Source organism: Megalobrama amblycephala, linkage group LG14, assembly GCF_018812025.1.
Source record: "Megalobrama amblycephala isolate DHTTF-2021 linkage group LG14, ASM1881202v1, whole genome shotgun sequence".
NCBI lineage: Eukaryota > Metazoa > Chordata > Actinopteri > Cypriniformes > Xenocyprididae > Megalobrama > Megalobrama amblycephala.
In genome coordinates, this window is record NC_063057.1 from 37,079,248 (window position 1) to 37,102,010 (window position 22,763).

At 37.3% G+C, this 22,763-nt stretch overlaps 1 protein-coding gene across 1 annotated transcript; it reads right to left on the reverse strand.

Moving 5' to 3' along the window:
* Positions 1–3,287: 3,287 nt before the first annotated feature.
* Positions 3,288–22,486, reverse strand: LOC125244454. Its single transcript, XM_048154537.1, has 14 exons — positions 22,405–22,486; positions 18,492–18,714; positions 11,787–12,037; positions 11,361–11,687; positions 9,754–10,719; positions 9,465–9,643; positions 8,634–9,359; positions 6,290–8,548; positions 6,142–6,178; positions 6,002–6,097; positions 5,433–5,650; positions 4,870–5,142; positions 4,551–4,657; positions 3,288–4,171 (listed from the first exon to the last, which is right to left on the reverse strand). Exons 1-14 carry the CDS (start codon positions 22,471–22,473, stop codon positions 3,960–3,962), a joined length of 5,943 nt encoding a protein of 1,980 aa, XP_048010494.1. The 5' UTR covers positions 22,474–22,486; the 3' UTR covers positions 3,288–3,959.
* Positions 22,487–22,763: the final 277 nt, after the last annotated feature.

Consider the following 22,763-nt stretch of genomic DNA (forward strand, 5'->3'; position numbering starts at 1 on the left):
AATTAACATTTAGGGGTAAACTAAATAAATCAGTCTCCATAAGAGTAAACAAGAAGTACTTCTGAATTTCAATTAAACGTGATTTAATACTGTCATAATTTACTCTGTAATATCATAATCTGCCATCTGCAGCTTTGTGACAAATAATTGGAATGGCACATGATTATTTAGCCATTAATTACATAGATATGTTTAATCAAATGTGGAAAATAGACTAACTACCACTAATAAATTTAATTTGATCTAAACCGTTATCTGAATTTTATAGTTCATTTATATTTAGTCATAGCTAAGTAGTCATAGTTTCTTCCCGGAACTATAGTATGTAGGGTTTGTTTCTGGCGGGACACTCATTAGTGGCGCACGCTAAGTGTTCTCTTGGCGCGTTTGTTGTGTTGCTGGCATTTTAAACTAAAAAATGTTGACTGCTTTGGTAAACCAAATTAATAATTAAAGACATATTTACATGTATGTTTTATTGGGATTTTCAGGAGGTTATGTGCAGTTATTAACTGTATTTGTATTTTTGTCATTTAAATGTATATGCTTTGATTAGCATTAGCTTGTGGATGCGCACGATTTTACATGTAAATGTGCCTTATGTGTGTCTTTACAGGTATGTTTATGGCTTATATATGTTTAATTATATAAATTAAAATAAAATACAAATACTTTTTATTTTTGTTTTTTTGTACCGGGGTGTAAAGGAATAAGGATGCCACTCTTAGTGTTTATTCATATATTAGCTAATGATTTGTAAGTGCATCATTATGTCATGACTTTACTTGAGAGGTCACAATCATAATTATCTCATTATTAACTAACCATATACTAACATCAACTAATGGTTTGTTATTATTATTCATGTACTGTTATTGTAAAGTGTTACCCTGTAGAGCTTGTAGATTCATAATGTTTCAGGCAAAATGTCCTACTTTTGTTAAAACATCACTTAACAGGAACGTTTTGTTAAAAACATTTTGTCATCCCAGGCCTCAAAAATAACCTCAAAACATTTTACAAATGTTGATTTGATATTCCTCCTTTTGTTATTATGGAACATTGTGTCAATCTTTTATAAAAGATCATTCTGCAACCTTTTACCTTAACAACATCTTAAAAACATCCTCAAAATGTTGCAGGTGAAATGTTCTAGCTTTGTTAACATGTCACATTACAAGAATGTTTTCCATCTCAGGCCTCAGTGATACCCTCATAACATTTTCCTAATGTGGCTGTGAGTGTTATGGAATACAGACTCAGAGACAGAGAAATGTTGTAAGAGGTTCTTTATTTTTCAGCAAATGAGTGTTCAGGCAGGAAACAGGTGAGCAGACAGTGAAATGATGTTTTACATTGAACTGAGATGGAGGATAGTAAATTGACTTTTCCTTACAGATGACAGAGATCATGGATGGCTGAAGCAGACGGATAGCAGAAGCACACATCTCGCTGGCAGGTAAATATGCAGGTGCAAGTGTGTGTGATTAGTATTCTGGAGAGAGTCCTGTGATTTGTTAAGTGGAGAGCCTGGAAGATCTATGACTGATAATGTACTTCCTTTGTTATTATGGAACATTGTGCCAATGTTTTATTGAGAACATTGCATAATCTTGTATCTCAACAACATCCTCAAAATGTTGGAGGTAAACTGTTCTAGCTTTAACACAAGAACGTCACAAGAACATCTTATAAAAAAAACACTCCATCTTCTCATGCATCAATGACATCCTCATAACATTTTCTTAATGTTGTTTTGAAAATGTTCTTCCTTTGTTATTATGGAAAATTGTGCCAATATTTTATAAAAGATCATTCTACAACCCTTTACCTCAAAAACATCCTCAAAACATCCTCAAAATGTGACATTTAAAATATTCTAGCTTTGTTGACATCACATTACAAGAACAATTTATAATAAAAAACACTCCATCTCGGGCCTCAATAATATCCTCAAAACATTTTACGAATGCTTCTTTGATAATGTTCCTAATTTGTTATTATGGAACATTATGCCAATGTTTTATAAAAGATCATTCTACAACCTTTTTACCTGCAACGTTTTGAGGATGATGTTGAGGTAAATGTTCTAGCTTTGTTAACACAAGTACATTTTATTAAAAACACTCTGTCATCTCATGCCTCAATGACATACTCATAACATTTTCTTGAAGTTGCTGTGAGAAGGTTCTTCCTTTGTTATTATGGAGCATTCTGCCAGTGTTTTATTGAGAACATTGTATAATGTTGTATCTCAACAACATCCTCAAAAATCCTTATAAAACCTTATATCTTAGTTTACATTTAACCTTTACATTACATTCAAATGTTTTCTTTAAAACATTAACCAAACTTGTAGGGAACATTAGCCAAAGTTCTGAGAACTTTCCCAGCTAGCTGGGTAGATTCTGTGTAATAGAAGTTCAATAAACTCTTGTATTTTAAAGAGAAGTGTCTTGTGTTATGTGTATTATATAATTTAATGTCTTAAACTGCTGATCTTGTTACCATGCTAATAATAGTACGTTCACTATATTTCTGATATTAATTTCCACTGCAGAGTTGATGTTACGGCCAGTTTAATTGAGCACTGGATGATTCATTTTTTTGACAGAAACGAAGGCAATTCTGTCAAAATTTCCTATAAAATTAATTAATTATTAGCTATTTTTAAAAAATAATAATTTATAGCTAAATTGACCTGTTTCCTTACATTCTCTTAAGTGAAGGTTGTTCACAAGATATCCAAATCAAGTGAAAATCTTCCAAACTTGGTGTGAAAAGGTGTTGCCATCCTGTTCCCCTGCTGCTCACTACACTGCACAGACTCTGGCTTCAGTTATTATAAGATTTAGACTCCCAATTCAACCCAAAACAAGCCTTCAAAATCACGAGAATAAATGTTGTCCACTCATACAGTATACAGACACTGGGTTTTAAGCTATAGCAGTGTTTTATTGCTAAAAATAGAAAACAGTTTAATTATCTAATAAGTTACATTTTTAATCAAATGCTATAGAGTGATTTTTGATTGAGATTTTTTAAAATAATTACATTGTCATTCAGTCAGATCAGTTTTACCATGTGTTTAGTCATTTATCTCTTTCCTACTTTCCATGTTGCTTATATGATAATGGGTGATAATCTCATTTTTTAAGAATAAAAATGACACAAAAATAAAAATTTTACATTTTATTGGCAAATATTTCAGAAACCGAGAGTTACAAGTAGAAATCCAGCATCATGCAGATAAGTAACAAAACATTTTACAATACAAGTGTGTAAAATGTAGATGTTCAGAAACTCATTTCACTGATTATGAAAAATTATGGGATTATAAATTCAGCACACAGTTTAAAGTAAAATGATTTCAGTGTGTTTTTAGTTTTAATCAGGAAGACGCTTGAAATTGAACATGCTCTTGTTCTGAGCTGTAATGTGTATATCAGTCTACTGAAAAGAGGCTGAAAATTTGCTTTATGTGTTATATATTTTCAACATTTAATCACAACCCAATACCATTCTTATATTTGGAATACAATTCATGTTTTGTGAAATAACCCTGTAATATTTTAACCCTCTACATATTTAAACCCCAAACACACAGATTACAACATTATCATCATGCAAACTGAAGTGACTACAGTAAAACTAATTTTTTAATAGTACACAATATTTCTAGACATTTTTACTGATTTTGAGTTTAAATGCTCTTATTCTATTGCTGCTTTCTACAAATAAATGCTTAAAAAATTACTAATATGATCTACCAATAGAACAAGACAACTTAACTTGCTATTTTTTATTTTATTTTTTATTTTTTTTTTACAATGAATGAGATTCCAATGGCAGAGATTAATAATTTCCTACTTTTTGTAGTACTACATATCATCTTCCTTACCATCATCGTATTTATCATGAAGCTCTGAAGAAAACGTGTTCATGAACATCAGACATTTTTACTTTAATGCCTGCAGAAGCTGGCTGTACTCTGCAGTGTTGGTGTCCTCATGCTGGTCCTGAGTCACCCACGCATCCAGACACTCACGCTGCTTCTGATCCAGGATTCCCATGCGGCTGTACTCCGACACCAGGTTTCGGTATCCTGCTTTGTAGTAGCCTTGTATGTCTTCATCGGACAAAATGTGACACTGAGACTGAATGCTTTCACCTGAAATTACACACAAGAATGTTATTAAGTGCAGCAACATGACAGCTCTTTTACTCTTAGACTATCAGTTGTTTTATGATTTGCATTTAATATCTTGTGTTGTATTTAATATCTTGTGTTGTATTTAATGTCATGTTCAATGTGAAATGACACTTTGACTTCTGTAATGTTTCACAAAAGCTTTAGAGACTGCTATTTCATTCTGCTGTATCAAAAACTCTTTAATCTCTCTAATCTAACTGATTAGTAAGATTAAATTTTCATCCATATAAACTGCTCCATTATCGTGTCTACAGAAAACAGCCTGACCAATCACAGTATCTGCTGGAGGGTTGATCATGCATGTGTTGTGCAGGATTAACACAGAGGAGTTTCTTACCAAGAGCTTCTCTGAGCTTTCGTGAGGTACGCGGGTGATGCAGAATCATGCAGCGTTTCAGCAGAAGCTCCACATCTCCACTAATCATGGTGTCTGCTAGAAGTTTCCTGTAAAAAAAGAGAAATGATTTGTGAAATGATTGATGAAAGCAGATTTACAATTTTTCTTAGTTTTTATGAAATAATCAGCTGCTTGTTTACATTTGTAATCCTGTACCTAAAATGTTCAATGTTTAATACTACTCCAAATTCCTGCATGTTAATTGGAATTCTGTATAATTTTCTTGCATGAGGATTTCATCCGTAACTTTGAACATTACCTGGCCACCTGTGAGCGGCTGCTTGGGCCTGTAGTCAAAGCTTGTCTGTGATCTTGTCCCAGAACCTCCATGGCAATCAGGTTCAATCCATTGTTGTCAGTCTTTATGCTGCTGATCAGTTTATAAAGCTCCGGGTTTTTATTTTTAATCTCGCTCCCTGAGTTTGGGTCTTCTATGGCCATCTGAGCCAGTCTGATGGAGTCCTTTGGTGGAATATGGCTTGTGTTGAGCGTTGCTGTGTTGTTCTTACTGGACCTTTGAGCACTTTGAACACTGTCCAGAGAAAATTAGAGAGAATGAATGAAAGCATGAAATCTGCTCATTTAAACTAGTAAGCTAATTTAGAGCTCAAGGTGAGTACTTGATCTTCGTCTAGCTTCTGTTGATGTATGGAATGTACAAATGACACACCTGGTTATCTATACTATTACTATACTAATACCTAAATTATTTTTATATAACTATATCAGGTTAATCAGCTTTCTTTCTTATTTCCATGGACCTCTGTACTGTTGTGTTGTGAATAAAGAACAGAAATCACTTTCAGCAATCAGATTCTTTACCTGTTATATTCACCAACAAATCCTAGATGGTACATTTTGATAAGGATCCGTTTGTCACTTTTGATGAATCTAACACTCTGTAAGTATTCCTGCAGTGCAACATTGGTCTCCTTTTGACTTCCTCCAGTTATGTCATATTTCCTAGGGTTTTTTTGGCAGAAGTCGTATCCTCTCTGGAGAATAAGCAGTGGTGTGTACGATTCAAAGTTTGTCTGGATCTAATGAGAAATTAAGAGTGTGAGATTAAATACAGTCACCTGCACATGTAATGAGAGATGATCAGGATTGAGTAACAGTGTACACTGATTCACCAGGAATGGGATTTTCATCCATCCATTTTCTGTACCGCTTATCATACACAGGGTTGTGGTAAGCCTGGAGCCTATTCCAGGGCGCTTGGGGCAATTCTTTGTGAATTTATCTCTGGGATGAATAAAGTTATCTATCTGTCTGTCTATTTCAGTACATCAGTAAATATGAGCAGATCTACAACTAAAATCTGGCTTTTCCACTCAGGATGTGCACAAGTTGTTCCATGAAGGAATCAGAGCCTTAAATTGTGTACTCACCTCATTTTTCACTTTCTCACGTAGAATTAATGCTTCCTTCTTTGGGTCTTCTGTCTTGCTGCCAGTTGCTTGAGCTACAGCATCATAAAGAGCAATCTCACGATCCGAGTAACGCTGATTATCCTGCCATCATCCTGTACAATGTCAAAATGGCCACTGTACATCTGTGCATCAGCTCTGTTTTAAAAAATAAAATGAACTACATTCAGTAGACAAAGTTTATAAGCATTAACATTAAAAAATTATTTCTATATGTGAACTGTGTAATGCTCTAGTGATTAGTCTTACTGTGATGTTTGTGTGGCTTTTGCAGATTTAGTTAATCTCAGTTTTATATCGCCTGCTGATTTGGTGGTTCCTGGGTAACGTTCCTCAGTGAACTGTTTTCCATTTTCATCAATGACAGTGAGTTGAATCCCTTTTCCGTTCAGCAGGTTACTTTTTGTGAGCACATACACATCGAGGGCTGTAGCAGGCTGATTGGCTTTGCACATTTCTTCTGTATACTGCATTAGCTTTGTTTTGTCCTCATGTGACAGCTGTTCCACTTCCTTGTGGCTCGTAGATTTCTTGTTGTGTTTTTCTCTCTGGTCATCAAAGAAACTCTGAGTTTTATGTCTGTGCATGACCTTGTCTAACGCCTTTCCTGCAGCAGTGTCCAACTGACTCTTAAATGTGTTGGTCATTAAAGAAGTCATATGTTCAGAACAGGAACTGATGAATTGCTCAGAAACTTTCTGAGAGATAATCTGTAGAAGTTCTCCTTTAAGGCGTTGTACATCAGGTAAACTGTGTCGTCCATCTTGGTCATACTTTGTCATATCTTTCTGAAGCTCACTGATGCTCTCCAGTAATTGAGGAACAAATTTCTGGTCTATTATCTCTTTTGTTGGTACGGCACCTAATATTTGACAGAGATTTGTTGTGTACTCAGCTACTTTCAGAGCCAGCTTTGCCGTTTCAAGCACACCTGACAGTTTGGCTTTATCCATAAGCTCTGTTGCAGCTTCACACACCTCAGAGAGTTTGCTGATAACTTCCCGTGCCTTGGTACAATCCAGTATGAGGTAAGGAATTATCTCTTCGGAGAGCACACCGACTGATTTTTTTATTTGCTTCTCATAATTCTGGTCAATCTTGAAATTCTCTTTTTCCAAGGCAACTTTCGGAATGCCTGAGCTGATGAATTCAACCAGAGTCTGATCCAGTTTACTGCTCTGCTTCACTGATAAAGTAACAACATTCTCAAAACTGCTTTGTAAAATCTTCTTAAAGACTTCCTGGAGTGCTGCATCGATTGCGTAGTTCATTGCAGTGAGCACAGACTTTTTCCCGATTTCCTGAACTGCATATTTAGTTGCAAATTTGAAGTTCTGTTTGACCACTGCTGAAGATGTCATGTTTTTCATTGTAGACTTAAAAGATTCTTTACCTAGGGTTGATAAACCAGACTTAACGCTTCCTTTGAATGAAGTAAACATTGCCTTTCCTGACTTGATGAATTCATTCGCAACAGAAGAGAAAGACTTTGTACCATTGAGGAGACTTTTTGTCACTTTAAACACTGCAGTAACTGCTTTCTTGATAAGGCTAAAGCCAGCTGTTAGCAAAGCAAGGCCGATGCTGATACTCTTAGATATTGCCCATGACACCCAATCAAATGTGCCTTTAATCATCCCCTCTATTCCACTGATCATGTCAGAAACTCCTTCAGCAATCAGGCCCATTCCAAACTGGCTGGCTGTTCCAAGTGTCAGCGCACAAATAAGAATCCCAGCAAGAACCTGTACCACCCCGAGTATGAAACATATCAAAGCATCTATGCAAAACTTGGGCTTCTTTTTCACCTCAAAAACAACCCCCAGGCCGTAGTCGTATAGCGATCTCAGCTCATTAGTGATGATGAAGTCCTTTTCTTCAGACAGCACGTAGACTGAACAGTCCTCTGTAATGGCATCACTGTTGCTTTTCTCCAGCTCTTTAAGCTTATTCAATGCATTATCAATGTACGTCATCCAAGACTTAAAGATGTTCATTCTGGCCTCCATTTGACTCTGAAAGTTGTTGTTTTTGTCTGTGCTCTGATCTTTATTACCAGTGACTGATAAGTTACATGAGACCATTGTGTTTGAGACTTCTGAGACATAGGTGTCAATTGATTGCTTTGCATCATTCAGCAGTTTCATAGCATCTGCTTTATAGTTACCCTTACCGAGGTTGATGGTGATGTACGCCTGGTTATAGAGTGCCACAGCCTTGTAGTGTGGATCAGAGTTAGCAACTTTTTGCCAATAGGATTCAGCTCCAAAGGCATTGTTGGATTTGTCACGGCAGTGTAAATCAGTTCTTACAATTGCCTGTTTGACATGATCATAGAAATTATCGCATTCTCCTCGCAGCAGCTTTCCACTTGTTTCGTTTATTGACCTGATGAGATCTGCTTCAAGTTGTCTGAAGTCATCATGCCTATTGATGTGATCCTCGTGAAGGGTCAACCACAAGGCCCAAGATTCTTTCAGAGCGTTGATGGCTGGCTGATAATCAAACCTATTCTGATAATGTTTAAAGCAATCAGGAATATTCTCAAATTGCATTCGCATGGGGTCCAGTTTTTCTTGCTCTGTGTAATTGCCCATCAAAGTCCTTCAGCAATGTGCAAAATGTGGAGAACAGATTTTCCTTTAGGTTTATTTCAACCAGCTCATCACTTTCCATATCATGGATTCGTTTAATTTCATAATCCTCTCTTAGCTGACGCATGATTTCCACAGACTGATCTTGGTAAGCGGGTGCGAGATGATCACAACTGACAATCATCTGGACCATGCCAGGATTGCCTTTTCGAGACGTACGACCAAATATTTGTTTCTCGACTCTTCGGTTGGGTGGAAAGTGAGTAAGTAGAACAAAAAGACCACCACACTTATTCACACTTTCATCGACCTTTATGTCTGTCCCCCGTCCTCCAAGATTTGTAGCAATGATGATTCTGCCTGCACAGAAGTTCTCTCTTTCAATGTTGTGCTTCTCACTGATTGTGTACAGAGTAATCTGTTCTGCCTTAACTCTGCCACCGCCTTGTATTTTCTTATGTAGTTCATCTGCTGTTTTAACATCTTCACAAATTACCAAGACAACTTGTCCTCTCTCTGCTACTTTCCATGAAGTTTCGCAAATAGTCTGGATCCATTGGTCATTCCCACCTTTCGCCTGGATGACAGGAAGCTCCACCACCCTTTTATGGCGATGTGCAGGTACAGTGTAGCTCTTTGCTTTATAATGTTTTGCCAGAAAGTCCCAATCTGCCCTACCTCCTAATGTACCAGAAACACCAAATATGCCACTCCCACTGAGGTACCTTTTAAAATAATGGAAATTTGACATGTAATTTGTCACATTGGATATTGGTGAAATTGCAAGTTGGTGCTTGAACTCCAAGAATTGTTGCAGACCATTCCCCCACTTCTTGTTTTTCTCTAGCACACCACTGGCTTTAAAGTCCACTGGAATTATCGCATTATACTTGTCTCTGTCATGACTGTCAGCAACGTCTCTCTCAGCGGCCGCTGAGGTGTCAATCATGTATTCCCGGCCCCGTGTCATCTCAACAGCCCTTAGTGCATTCTCAACAAAAACTGGTAACTGATTCTCAACATAACTTTTCAAGAAAACAGGAACGACAATGAAGTTGTTGGATTCTTCGCTGTTTGAAGGTTATTCGAGTACTTAATAGATGACTTTATTGTGCTTACAGTTGCATCAATGAGCGATTTCTCAGACATGATTTCACATGCTAGTCCTCCTTCCAGCAGTAGAATTTCAACATTAAGGTCACCTTGTTTTTCCCGAGCTTGAAAACATTTGGCTTTCTTGTTCTCTAAAGAATAGCACTTAAACACTGCACTGTTTTCCAAGACCTCCTCAAATATACTCACAAGATCATACTGTTGTAAAACACCAAGTTTCTTCATGACTTCAGATAATGCTTTGGACATTCTGTCCTCATTCCCATCATCATTTTCTTTCTTGGTCTCAGCTTGATTTAACATATCAATATCCTCCTGGGTGTAGAACCCCAAAGTCACTCCAGGCAACAAGATCTCATTTGCTGAAAAGCTGTCTGATGTTTCCAGCCCCATAATGGCTGCTGTTACAGCTTTATGAAAGTACTGTATCCTTGTCGCCCATTTTATCTCCCCTGTTTCAAGCATTTCAATTGGTTGACAAGTAGATATCATGGCCCATATGTTGGAAAGCACTTGCTCCACATGCCTAAATCCACTAGATTCATGGGACAAGAATGTTACTTGAACTCCATTGTCCAAGGTCATATAGTCCACTTCATCCACTATTACAAGCTCAAATGGCCTTGTACCACGAGTAGTCCTCTTCTCAAATTCCTGTTTAAGTATGTCTGCTGCAAAGACTCCCACTGTGCCATATACTATTTGTTGCCTGTAAGCATCTTTAACTTGTTCCTCTTGTTCCTCTGGTGTATAGTTACTCAAGTAACGTGGAGGTACTACAGACGAGGTGACACCAAACATTTCAAAAAACTTTTTCCACTCTTCTTGGTCTCGTTGGGCAAGAAGCGGAGAGCTTGTCACAATGTCCACTTTTGTTCCACGAATGGCCAGAATTGTTGCAAACATGGCTAAGATACAGGACTTGCCCTCACCTGTGCCAATCTCTAGAAGACATCCTTTACCTTCTGTCAGCTGTGCCAGGAGGAGCAAAAGCAATGATGCTAGTTGTGTACATCTTGGAAAATAACCTTGAATCTTTGTGTTGTCTTTTGTGGTGATGGTTGAGCAGTCTTGCACTGCTATTGACATTCCAATTAATACATCTTTCAGAATGTTACTATCTGGGTTTGTAAGATTAAGAGAAGTTATTTTCCTTTTCAAATCATCGATTTTTTCTTTGTTAAGGTCCACCAATTGATATTTTGGGAGTTCTGACTCCATGTATCTAAGCACATCCTTCAACAGCACCAAGACTTTCTCTGGGCAGTTTGCTTCACGAAGTTCCTTCACAATTGTATCAGCGTCTTTTTCCTTGTCATTTTTTATTTGTTCTTGAAGAAACATTAAAGGGTTTTCATTTGTAAGAGCAGAGAGAACAAGGATGCAGTCCAGGTGGTAGGTTTGTGCTGTGTGGAGAACTGAATCGAGCTGATCACATTTGATAGCTGGACTTTTGCAATGAAGAGCATTATTTCTGTTGGTGTCCAGATTCTGTTGAACAATATTTGACCCAAAATCTCCCTACTTTTTGGTGAAAGCTCTGAGATCATGTCAAGTATATTTAATAAAATGTGTTCAGCCAAAGTTGGATTTGTGGCATGAAGATGCTCCACCAAACCCAAGAGAAAGTCGTACTTCTCCCAGCCTAGCGGCTGATCCCCATCATCTTTAGCATCTGCAGTGCTACTGTGCAGAATGAACTGTAGAGATGCTTCGAGAACTGTGAGCTTCTCTGTAAGAGACAGTTCGTTATATCCTATAGCTTGATCAAAGGTAAACTGAGACCCTGCTGAAAGGTTGTTTTCTCTACAATATTGAACTGCAAGTTCATTCTGGAGTGTCTTAATCCTGTCCCAAATCTGGTAGTGCTGTACCTCTTTATCTTCTGTAATCTGGTACTTTAACAGAAGGTCTTTGAATTTTTCTTCAACATCATTAACCTACATAAATGTGCAAAACAAAAATGGATCTCAGTAAAAAGTTATGTTACAACATGCTATATATACAGCTATGTTGCTCAATCCAAATTAAAGTCATACCTCGTCCCTCTCAATCGCAGCAGCGTCATCTTCTATTTGCTGATGGAGAGCTTGTGTGCGTTCATGATGTTGCTCGCGACCTCTAAAGCTCTGTTTTTGACGAAGCCGCTCAGTTGCTCGAGAAAGCTTGTGTCTAGATGATTCACTCTCTCTGTCTAGCTCCTGTTGAATCCTTTGCTCACGTTCCAAACGTTCCAGGCGTCTTCTTTCCTCCTCTTGCTGTCTCTGTTTTTCATCTTCTTCAATTTTTCCTGTTTAAAAACATCAGACACCACAGGATTACAAACAACTTACAGATTACATGGACCATGCTGTATAGACTGTAGAAGAAAGAACAGAAAATTTATAAAATAATGAATGTAGGTTTGCATCTCCCCTTGTGTGAATATATATTGAACCAAAATAATCTGGGCATAATCAGGAGAAATATTCACAGCAAAAACCCTTGTTGTAAATTAACTAAGTCTACACTCAAGAGTGTTAACTTTAACACTGCTTCAGTGTTAATTTTAAGTTATTGGTAAAGTTAAGTTAATTAAGTGATTGGGTGACAATTAGAGGTCGACCGTAGTGGATTTTACCGTTAACGATAACTAGGTTGGACTACACTGGCCGACAACCGATTAACAACTGATGCTGAACTTTATTACAAAAATAAAAAACAGTGCTAAACCACTAAAAAATGTTCTTGTTAAATTAAGTTTTATGAATCTAAATATTAATATTAAATATTAATATATTAATTATACTAATATATTAATTCATGTTAGTTCATAGTGTTTTAACTAATGTCAACAGATACAAATTTAAAATTTAAAACTGTATTAGTATATGTTAATTATCTAACAATGAACAACAGCATTTATTAACTTTAATGTTATAGATGGACTCTTGTTGTAAAGTGTTTAATATAAATCCACACAGTCATGGTTAAAAGATGGCCATCTTTAAATATCTACACAAAGGCCATAGTATTGAAAATAAACACATGAGCAATATCACACTCGTAGCCGTGTGATATGGCTGTATATCAGCACAGCTGTGATTCTGCCGTAGGTAATCACAGCGCGGTGATATACAACCATATCGCACGGCTATGAGTGTGATATTGCATTTACACAACAGTTTGACGGCACGAGTGTGTAAATAAATAAGAAATAGATGCAGGTAATACACTTGATCAGGTGATCTCTCTCTCTCTCATAATACTCTACATGTTACAAGTTTCCTTTTAAGGAAACATTTAAGTTTCCTTTTGTTTAAACATAAAGCAGCTACTGTAATACATCGGACTAAAATAACTCTTCAACAATAACTAAAATAACTCCTCATCAATACTGTAGCTAAAGCAAAACACAAAAAAAGACTGAAATTCCCTTGAATTTGGGCTGCTGTCATTGACAAAATCATCAATAAATAGTTCATCATGAGGTTTCTAATAAACATCACATTGCTTGGCATTGTTTAGTCTTTTCCCCCTACATTTCGCATTTTCTGCTCTCTTTTCCACTGTCACGGAGCAGTTCCTGCCCACATGCAGGACTCTGCCTTGCATTAACAAGCAGAATCACTAAAGGAAAGAGGCACTGATTAGGTCACCAATATGGTGATTAGTATTCGGTTAGTTGGGGTCCTTACCCTTGAGTTTTTAACATTAGTTTTTCCTCTGGCTGCTGTATCTGTGTGTGTATTAAACACACTTGTCATGGCAAAGAAAGCCAAGAGAAAATGTAATCCAGGTGTTGTTGGTTAGGTTTTGACATAACCATTATGTAGAGGTCTAAATCACTGATCTCATTCAATATTTCAAAATTCAATATTTAGGCTTGTATAGCTGCCTTGCATGAGCTGATAAGTGGAATGAGCGTGCAGTGGCATCGACAAGGAGCATAGGCAAACACGCATCCCTTTGCTCAAGACATCACTGAAAAGTTTGAAATTTGGTTGAATATGTCAACAGCAAAGAAAGTGAAACAATGTACCTGTTACTTACATTACTTAATGGTAAGGAGAGAGATGAACAGTACATTCCAGGGCCCAGTTTATGGCCCCTGTCTGTCTGTAACAGTGGACAAAGGTTTGCTACATTTTGATTGGATCTTGGTGGATTAACACAACTCCATCAGATAAAGAGGATAGAACAACAGCCAGTCATCTCTTAGAGGGCAAGAAGAAGACCACTGGTACTAAGCCTGGGAAGGACATTACTTCTCATTGGTCCACATGCAGTTTCTGCACTTCACCCATCTAGAGACTAAGGCCACGTCCACACGGAGACGCGTTTTTGTGAATCTTGCGTTTTGTGATCCAGCGTTTTCAGAAGGTGAAACCGCTATTTTTTGAAACCGGGTCCCAGAGTGGATAAATCTGAAAACGCTGTCTTTGCGTGCTGCAGAAGCTACTGAGCCAAAATAAAGCGTTATTTCTAATCTTTACTATAGTTTATATACAGCGCGCAAGGTTTATGTGCATGCTCCAAGTCTTATTCGCTGCTTTAAGTGCATCTCCTTGGCAGAATTACAGCACCACAAACTGGTCTGGCATGTATACTACATCATTTTGAGTCGTTTCAGTGGTTTCGTGTGGATGCAGATATTTTTTGAGACGAGGGAGAATAAAAAGATTGGTTAGGGTAAGCTCCGGCTTTGTGTGGATGTAGCCTAATTCCTAATGTTTTGGCCTGTGACTGCCATAAAAACTCCTTAGGACCTCCAGATCCAGCAGCAATGGGTGAAACAAAGAGAGATCACAATGATCCATCCAAATCTATTCATAAATATGTTTGGAAACCTTCAAACTGATGCAAACTACACACATCTATTTCATATTTGTTCAGAGAAATAAGTATTCTCAGTGACAGCTATTTATAGTGCAACATCTTCCAAATCAAATTCCGCTTCAAGCACCCTACTGAAAGGCCTACGCATTATTCGATGGGAGCCTGCAGCTCATGGCATCGAATGGGTGAGCCCCACCAGCGGACTGACAGGGCGTACGTTATTCCAACAGCCCAGATAGGAGGGCTCGCACAGTGTCCGACGGGAGCCTACAGCTCACGGGCAAGCCTGAAATCGGTGAATGAAATGAACACAGCACGATCCTAAATCTAATATCAGCAGGTTTTTTCTCTCTGCACGTCTTTCAGAAATTAAAGCTTTGTCAGCTCAAGAGTAAGCTACTATCAGCTAAGACACTAAATCCTACACATTTTCTACTATTTGATAGGTGTATTTAAATGTTAAAAATGTTGTAGGGTATGATACATGTGTAGGAGCAAATCAGCTCAAATGAAATAATTAATTTATAGGGAATTATAAAGAGTCATTTAGTTTATGACAGAGCAACTGAATCGTCCAGCGTTCATCTGCTCGGACCGTAATAAGCTCTTGTTGCGGATATGAATATCCAACTATCGTGAAAACACTAATTAATAGCTCGGTAACAAGATTTTTTTTTCCGAGACGTTTTTCTGAGTCGATGATTTGTTGCAGGATCTTTTCAGGTCCAGACTGTTGTTAGGTAAAAAACAATCACAATTGAGCGTGCTGGCAAATTAAATGAAGTCTCTTGTCGTGGCTGGAGTTTAAAGTTGAGGCGGCAAAAGTCAAATTTGCTCCAAAACTTAACTTAGAACCTGCTTAGAACACAAAACTCTCAATGGAAAATAAGTTAAAGTAAAAGAAAAGGAAAGTGAATAAAAGTTGGACGGCTTGAATGAGCTGCTTGTCTGTTCTTTGTCTTCATCTGAGTCTTGTCTTTGTTCTTTGTTCTAGTCTCAGGATTAGTTAGATTCTATCTTCAGTCTTCATTCTACTCTTTGTTGTTGTGATGTGACTATTTAAACTTAGGTGTTTGTCCCACCTCTGTGAGGAGTTTTGGCCAATCAGGTATCGTCTTGTTTCAAAGGTGGCTTTTCTCCGCCCCGATCATAAAATAAGCGTTATCTCAAGCCTCTGGAATTGCTGGCTTCGGCAGAGAGTACCGTTTAGACATGATCTCTTTTAAATGGAATATGATACATTATACACAGATTTCATTCAAGCCGTGATTTAAACATAAATTAGAGATTTAAATATAGGGCTGCATGATATATCGCATGAGATTGTCACGCGCATTTCGTCAGTAAAGCCGGTTCCCTGATTACCGCTAAATCGCCATCACCTGCTTTCAAATGGAGCGGCATTTAATAGACAGAGCCGTAGATCACTGAAAAGCCACGCAATATCACGTTCATATCGCAGATGAATCGCCTTCGATAATGAACGCGATATGGTGTGGCTTTTCAGTGATCTACGGTTCTGTCTATTAAATGCCGCTCCATTTGAAAGCAGGTGATGCCGATTTAGCGGTAATCAGGGAACCGGCTTTACTGACGAAATGCGCGTGACAATCTCATGCGATATATCGTGCAGCCCTATTTAAATACATTCCAAACAAGACATACTTTCTATCTATCATTCAAAAGTTATCACATTTACATGAATTGTGGGTGTTCTAAAACATAACTGGTCACATGTAGCATGTGTGGACATGATATAAAATTTATGCAGTTGAAAGATGTTTAATAAGTCAGTTTCAAATGGTTTGGAACAATTCGATGCAGTTTTAGTTGTAGAAACGGTCTCTGTGGGTTTTTCTGTAAAGTTAGGTCACTAAGAGAAACAGGCATGCATTGTCTCTCTGTCTCTTTTGATCTGGAGATCAAAGACTCTATCTTCTTGGGCTTAAATTGTGTTGTCTTTTCGGCCATTTGGTTTCTACAAATGGCTTAAAAGTTTGCCTCCTTTCCTTCAGTCAGGAAGCATGGGTGCCATAAAAGTACCCTGCAGGGGTTGTTCTGTAGACGGACTGGAGCAGAAAATTAGATTCTCTGAACTTTGTTTTTTTGGAATTATGTTTTGAAAGAATCATCTGAATGATTCATTTGTCTGGTTCGTCCACGGTTCCTACACATGAGTGAGTGTAAACTATAATAAGCAGAACAGCAAATCAAAAACAGCCGCACTGCCATCTCTGTGCTCTCAGAAATCACTTGTCAAGAGCCTAACATCACCTATAATTTACTGAATCATTTCATGTTCGGAGCTGGCAGGCATTACATAGGCCTATTCATTTTAATCAGCTGTTTTATTTAAATATTATTGTTTCAATTAGAAAACACCTTAGGTTTTGTTGTATTTATAATAAAAAAATGTTATAATTAAAAAAATGTTTTGCAAAATGTACAAATGAAAAAGGGGGTCTTTTGGACACATCCATGCCCAGGGCACAACCATGTCATAATCCATCCCTGGGCTCTACAACTTAATGATATCTCACCAATCTTTCAAATATATCATCTGACCAACTCCCTCCACTTTACATTAATTCTAAATGATTGAAAAACATCACCCCCTGTGGGGAGTGTTCTCATACTGCCACGGTAAAAATCCTTGACTGGTGCCCTGAACTAAAAGAGGGGGGAAGTGGTCATCTGATGTACTCATAAGCTTATCTTAATCACAACTTAATTGGTGTCCCTGGGTGGGAGAAAACTAAATAATATATGTAGCCAAAGAAAAAAAAAAATTATGTGATTTATACATTATTACAGGAAAACATCATGAGTGGCTCTAAGGGACCGTTTACACACGTTAGGTGGCCTGAAAACGCAAAATTTTGAAAACACTCTCTGTGTAAACAACAAAAACACGAATCTGTGAAAACGATGAAGTCATGCACATGCGCATTACATGTTCAGTCTAAATATGGAATGGGATGCTTCATCGCCATCTAATGGCCTGCCAGCAGAATACAGAGTTTTTAGTCATTTTGACAATGGCCTTTATCAGAGACCAGTGGAGTTGTAGGCTCATATAACACTGACTGCTCGTGAGGGTGGTGTATTACCGGATAGCCAGGTAGGCGTTTATAGCGGTGGCAGGTCTACTGGCAGCCGCATTTAATGGTGACGGATCGAGTGGCAAGGCAGGCACATATATAACGGTGTCTTGCTTTGTAAAGATTTCACCCAGCTGGGGATTTGCCAGTTGATGGTTATCCAACTTCCCATGTACCACTGAACATCAGTAGTCATGAGTCGCATTGGAGTGACATTAACTACCCTCTTCTATTGATTGGCTAGAGGAGGAGCTGTCAGTCTAGATGCTGACGCTTAAGCCCACCCTAATTTACATGAAAGTCAACTGCAACATTTGGAAAAGCAAGCACAGAATGTGCAAACCAGAGCAAATGGGGAAACAGCATAAGCATACATAACAGAAACTGTCAGAGAGCACAAAAAGACTAATATGACCAAGAAAACCATGATTTTTGTGTGCGATTCAGATAATTTTGCATTCACGTTGCAGATTTGTGTAATATAATTTTAAAAGTGTTTAAAGTTTGGATTCACGCTTATTTTTTAAAAATGTGTATTTACTTATTTTTTATGCTTGACCATGTTGTTTGCTATTCTGATAATTTTGCATTTGTTTTTTAGTTTTGTACAATATTTACAGGTGTTTTTGATCCGTGATTGCAATAATGTGGGCGTAAAATTATTCCCATAAAAGTCTTCCTAAAAGAGTGAATCTTATTAAAACAGCAAAGGGGAAATAAATATGGAATGGGATGCTCAAATTACATATGGGTTTGATGATCAGGGGTAAACATACTTTTAGCTGCATAGTGTTGTGCACAATCGATATGTTTGTAGGAACTTACCATAGTTGGTACAGTAATGCGTGCCACCCTCAGAGGTGCAGTGCATCTGAATCTGGGAACGGTCAAAGGTTTCCCTTAAGATGAAGGAGGTGTTGCCTTTATGGGTGTTAAACTCATACTTAAAACTGTTCCATGTGTGATCTTTATATCTGACGTAGAAGTAGCGATGGATTAACCTTTTCTCCGCATAGGATGTTGTGCAGCCAGCATCGATGCGTGTATACTGGGGAACAGAATTATACATCAGTTTCCATCAGAAAAGCAGTGGATAATCGGAAACACTTTAGAATACTGTTCCGTCATTAATTAATAACTACACAAGAACAAATGAGTAACGCAATATCAACACTCTATTAACTAACAAAAAACTCTGATTAAGAAATTACTAAGTAATAATAGTGCTTTATCTAACAGTGTGCTACATTTGACTATCAATAACTACTATTTTTTTCATACCTCCCAGAGGACTACTAGAACTACTATACAGTGTGTGCAGAATTATTAGGCAAGTTGATTTTCTGATCTTTTTTTTTTTTTTTTAGGCACATTTTACCAATTGGGAGTTCAGTTTTAGTCCATCTCTGCAAAACTGACTTCAGGATAGGAGATTGACTAAAAATGAACTCCCAAAACTTACTGCCAGATTCTGGAAGATAAAAAAAAGACAAAACTCAAAGTGCTACAAGAAGTACTTTACAATATACATCCATAAAAACAAAAAAAGTTAAGACATAAACACTGCCTTAAAAAGATGGGTTTTTAACTGTTTCTTAAAACTACCTAATGTAGGGGCATTCCTAACAGTTAAAGGAAGTGTATTCCACAACCTAGAGGCTGCGACAGAGAAGGCTCTTTCACACATAGATTTTTTTCATCTCTAAAGAAGGCTGTTTAAGGAGGAAAGAGTCGGTGGAGCAGAGAGATCGAGAAGGCATATATGGCATAATTAAATCACATATGTATGACGGTGCAGTTCCTTGTACAGCTTTGTATGTTAAAATGAGAGTTTTAAAATCAATGCAGGCATGGGCCGGAAGCCAATACAGCATGCCAGAGATGTGCTGACGAGAAGGAGTATGTGTAAGGACACGTGCAGCTGAGTTCTGAATGTATTGCAGGCGCTTAGTTCACTAGAAGTCCTCCAGTATGAGAAATAAATAGTAGTTATTGATTAGCTAATAGTGAACTACCATATTCAACTGAGCACTATTACTTACTAATTCGTTAATCAGAGTTTTTTGTTAGTTAATAATAGTAGTTACAAGAATGTTAATAATACGTTCCTGTGTAGTTATTCATTAAAGTGTCATCATGACAAATGAATACTAAAATATGACAAGTGAAAAAAAAACTTGATGTATTTTAAAAATATAACCCTATATGACAACAAAGTCCCAAGAACGAAGAAGAAACGTGGGAGAACATTAAAAATGTCTAATAATATTTTTATTACATTTACAAACAAATGACACATGTCAGTTTAACAGAAATGATAAAGGCATGGAATTGAATTTGAATTTTCGGTCTACATCATTGTCTTCTGTGTATCAGAATAATTCATCATGTCATATTCGTGATCAGACGTACTGCTGTCCTTATTTGCACATAATTTCTTTGGAAGAAGATATGTTGAAATGGCCGCATACACGCTGCTGGTTCATGTTTAGAGCTGTAGTCTAAAGCAGGGGTTCCCAAACACATTCCTGGAGCCCCCCCAACACTGCATGTTTTCCATGTCTCCTTAATCAAACACACCTGATTCAGATCATCAGCTCATTAGTAGAGACTCCAAGACCTGAAAGGGGTGTGTCAGACAAAGGAGACATGCAAAATGTGCAGAGCTAAGGAGGCTCCAGGAATGTGTTCTGGTCTAAAGTATATGAAATATGTCCAGAAAACTTGAAACATGCTTGCTCCAGTCCGTATATGAAATATATGATCCGCGTTGCGAGCGTTGTTAAACTCATCACAGCGCTCCACGCAGAAACCAATCTCACGCTCACTGCGTGTTCTTACATATATTGTTAGCCATAATTTCCACGTGTTTAATAGTCAAACTCCAGCTCTGACCGCATCTTGGGGAAAATACAAACAACACTTCTGTGTTACTGAGGAAACATACACTTATGACAAGTGTGTTTGAACGCAAAGCTGAAACGGTCTTTCGTGACATTTGAATTCTCCACCGTAATGCGATCTCATGCGTAATACATCGCAGTGATTGGAATTCATTCTCATGAATAAATGAGTGCATTTACATGCACATTCTTAAGCCAATTATGCTTAATAAGCCGACAACGAACGTGGTCATGTAAACGCGGTAACCCGTTTTCTTTTATCGGAGTAATAAATCATTTAATTTGGTTTAATTTGGATTTGTCTGTGCATGTTTTTTTTTTACTCTCATAGATTGTGTTCCCATTGACATGCATTATACGACTGACAGACCGCAGCGGTTGGAGTTAAAAATCATAATTTGTGTTCTACTGAAGAAACAAAGTCACCTGCATCTTGGATGCCTTGGGGGTAAGCAGATAAACATCAAATTTTCATTTTTGGGTGAACTATCCCTTTAACATCACAACTGGCATACAGTAACGTATGGAATCCTCAGAGTCTGATGTGCAAATTATTATTTTTTTGACGTCACTACAGGAAAATAACCAGATTTATTAATCAAATCTTGTAAAAGTGGTTTACTTGCATTGTAAGTTTACTGGTTTGCATGTAAACGGGGAAAACTGGTTATTTCAATAAACTGATATTTGTGAGTTATCAGCTTACTGGTGTGCATGCAAACGTGCTCATTGTGGAGAAAAGCTCAAAAACTGCTGATGGACATTCGTATTGTCCATCCACAGCAGCCAATCAGCACTCAGAATTAAGGCATATACCTCACTTTTCGTGATGTTGGTTCAACTTTGCTTTTTAAACTGGAAGAATGAAATAACTCAGAAAAAATAAAAAAATAACCACTTTTCACTTAAAGGGTTAGTTCAAATGAAAATTCTGTCATTTATTACTCACCCTCATGTCATGCCACACCGTAAGTCCTTCGTTCATCTTCAGAACACAAATTAAGATATTTTTGATGAAATCCGAGGGTTTCTGATCCACTCATAGGCAGCAATGTCATTGCACCTTTTGACGTCCAGAAAGGTAGTTGAAAACATGGAAAAAATAGTAAACGTGTCTGCAGTGGTTCAACCTTAATGTTACGAAGTGACGAGAATACTTTTGTGTGCAAAAACAAAACAAAAATAATGACTTTATTCAACAATTTGAACCGTCGTCATACGTAGTGAACTCAATACTACAGCCAATATTCAAATTGTTGAATAAATTCATTATTTTTGTTTTGTTTTTGCACACAAAAGTATTCTCGTCACTTCATAACATTAAGGTTGAACCACTGCAGACACGTTTACTATTTTTTCCATGTTTTCAACTACCTTTCTGGACGTCAAAAGGTGCAATGACGTTGCTGCCTATGAGTGGAACAGAAACCCTCGGATTTCATCAAAAATATCTTAATTTGTGTTCTGAAGATGAACGAAGGACTTACGGGTGTGGAATGACATGAAGGTGAGTAATTAATGACAGAATTTTCATTTTTTGGGTGAACTAACCCTTTAATAATAAACATAATGAGTACTATTGTTGTTTTCAGTGATGTGCAACATGTACATATCTATTAACATCTCAAAAAAATGTGTTTTAGGGTTTCTTGAAACTTTAATGACGGAACGGTATTCTAAAGTGTTACCGATTAAAATAACACAAAGAACAAACTGATATTGTTGTGAGATATTATGTCATGCTTTAAGTTATTATAAAAATAACTATGAAACAGGATTTAGAAAATAGAATTGCATAAACAATCTTGTGAAGTGAATGCACCAAAAGTTCTTACCCCCCTGTCCTGAGTGGCAAAATACCAGGTATAAGGAGTCTGATTGACGACTGAAACCGTGGCACCCATTATTCAGGATAATCTGTTACCATAAAACAGTAATCATTGGTCAGTATTTAACAGTTATGCAAAGTAACTAAAAACAAATAGAATTGCATTATTATAAATAAAATAAAAAGAAACAGAACCTGATTTCATTCCAGTGCAGAGAAAGTGTTCAGCACTCCTGTGCTGTAAGAAAAGTGAAGAAGCTCATGCAGTCTGCTGCTCTTTATAATCTGTCCATCAGAAGGTGAGGACAGAAGGGGGCTGAGCTTAGGACCATTTATCATAAATTATGTGACATACTTTATTATCTA

Excerpts from the sequence above, each read along its gene's own strand:
- LOC125244454 (XM_048154537.1), bottom strand. The coding sequence starts at position 22,473 with ATGGGTGCCACGGTTTCAGTCGTCAATCAGACTCCTTATACCTGGTAT. Across the intron at positions 10,720-11,360 it reads ACGACTTTCTCTTGGGTTTG|CTGACAGAAGGTAAAGGATG; the intron begins GTGGAGCATCTT and ends CTCCTGGCACAG. Across the intron at positions 4,172-4,550 it reads AAAGCTCAGAGAAGCTCTTG|GTGAAAGCATTCAGTCTCAG; the intron begins GTAAGAAACTCC and ends GTGTAATTTCAG.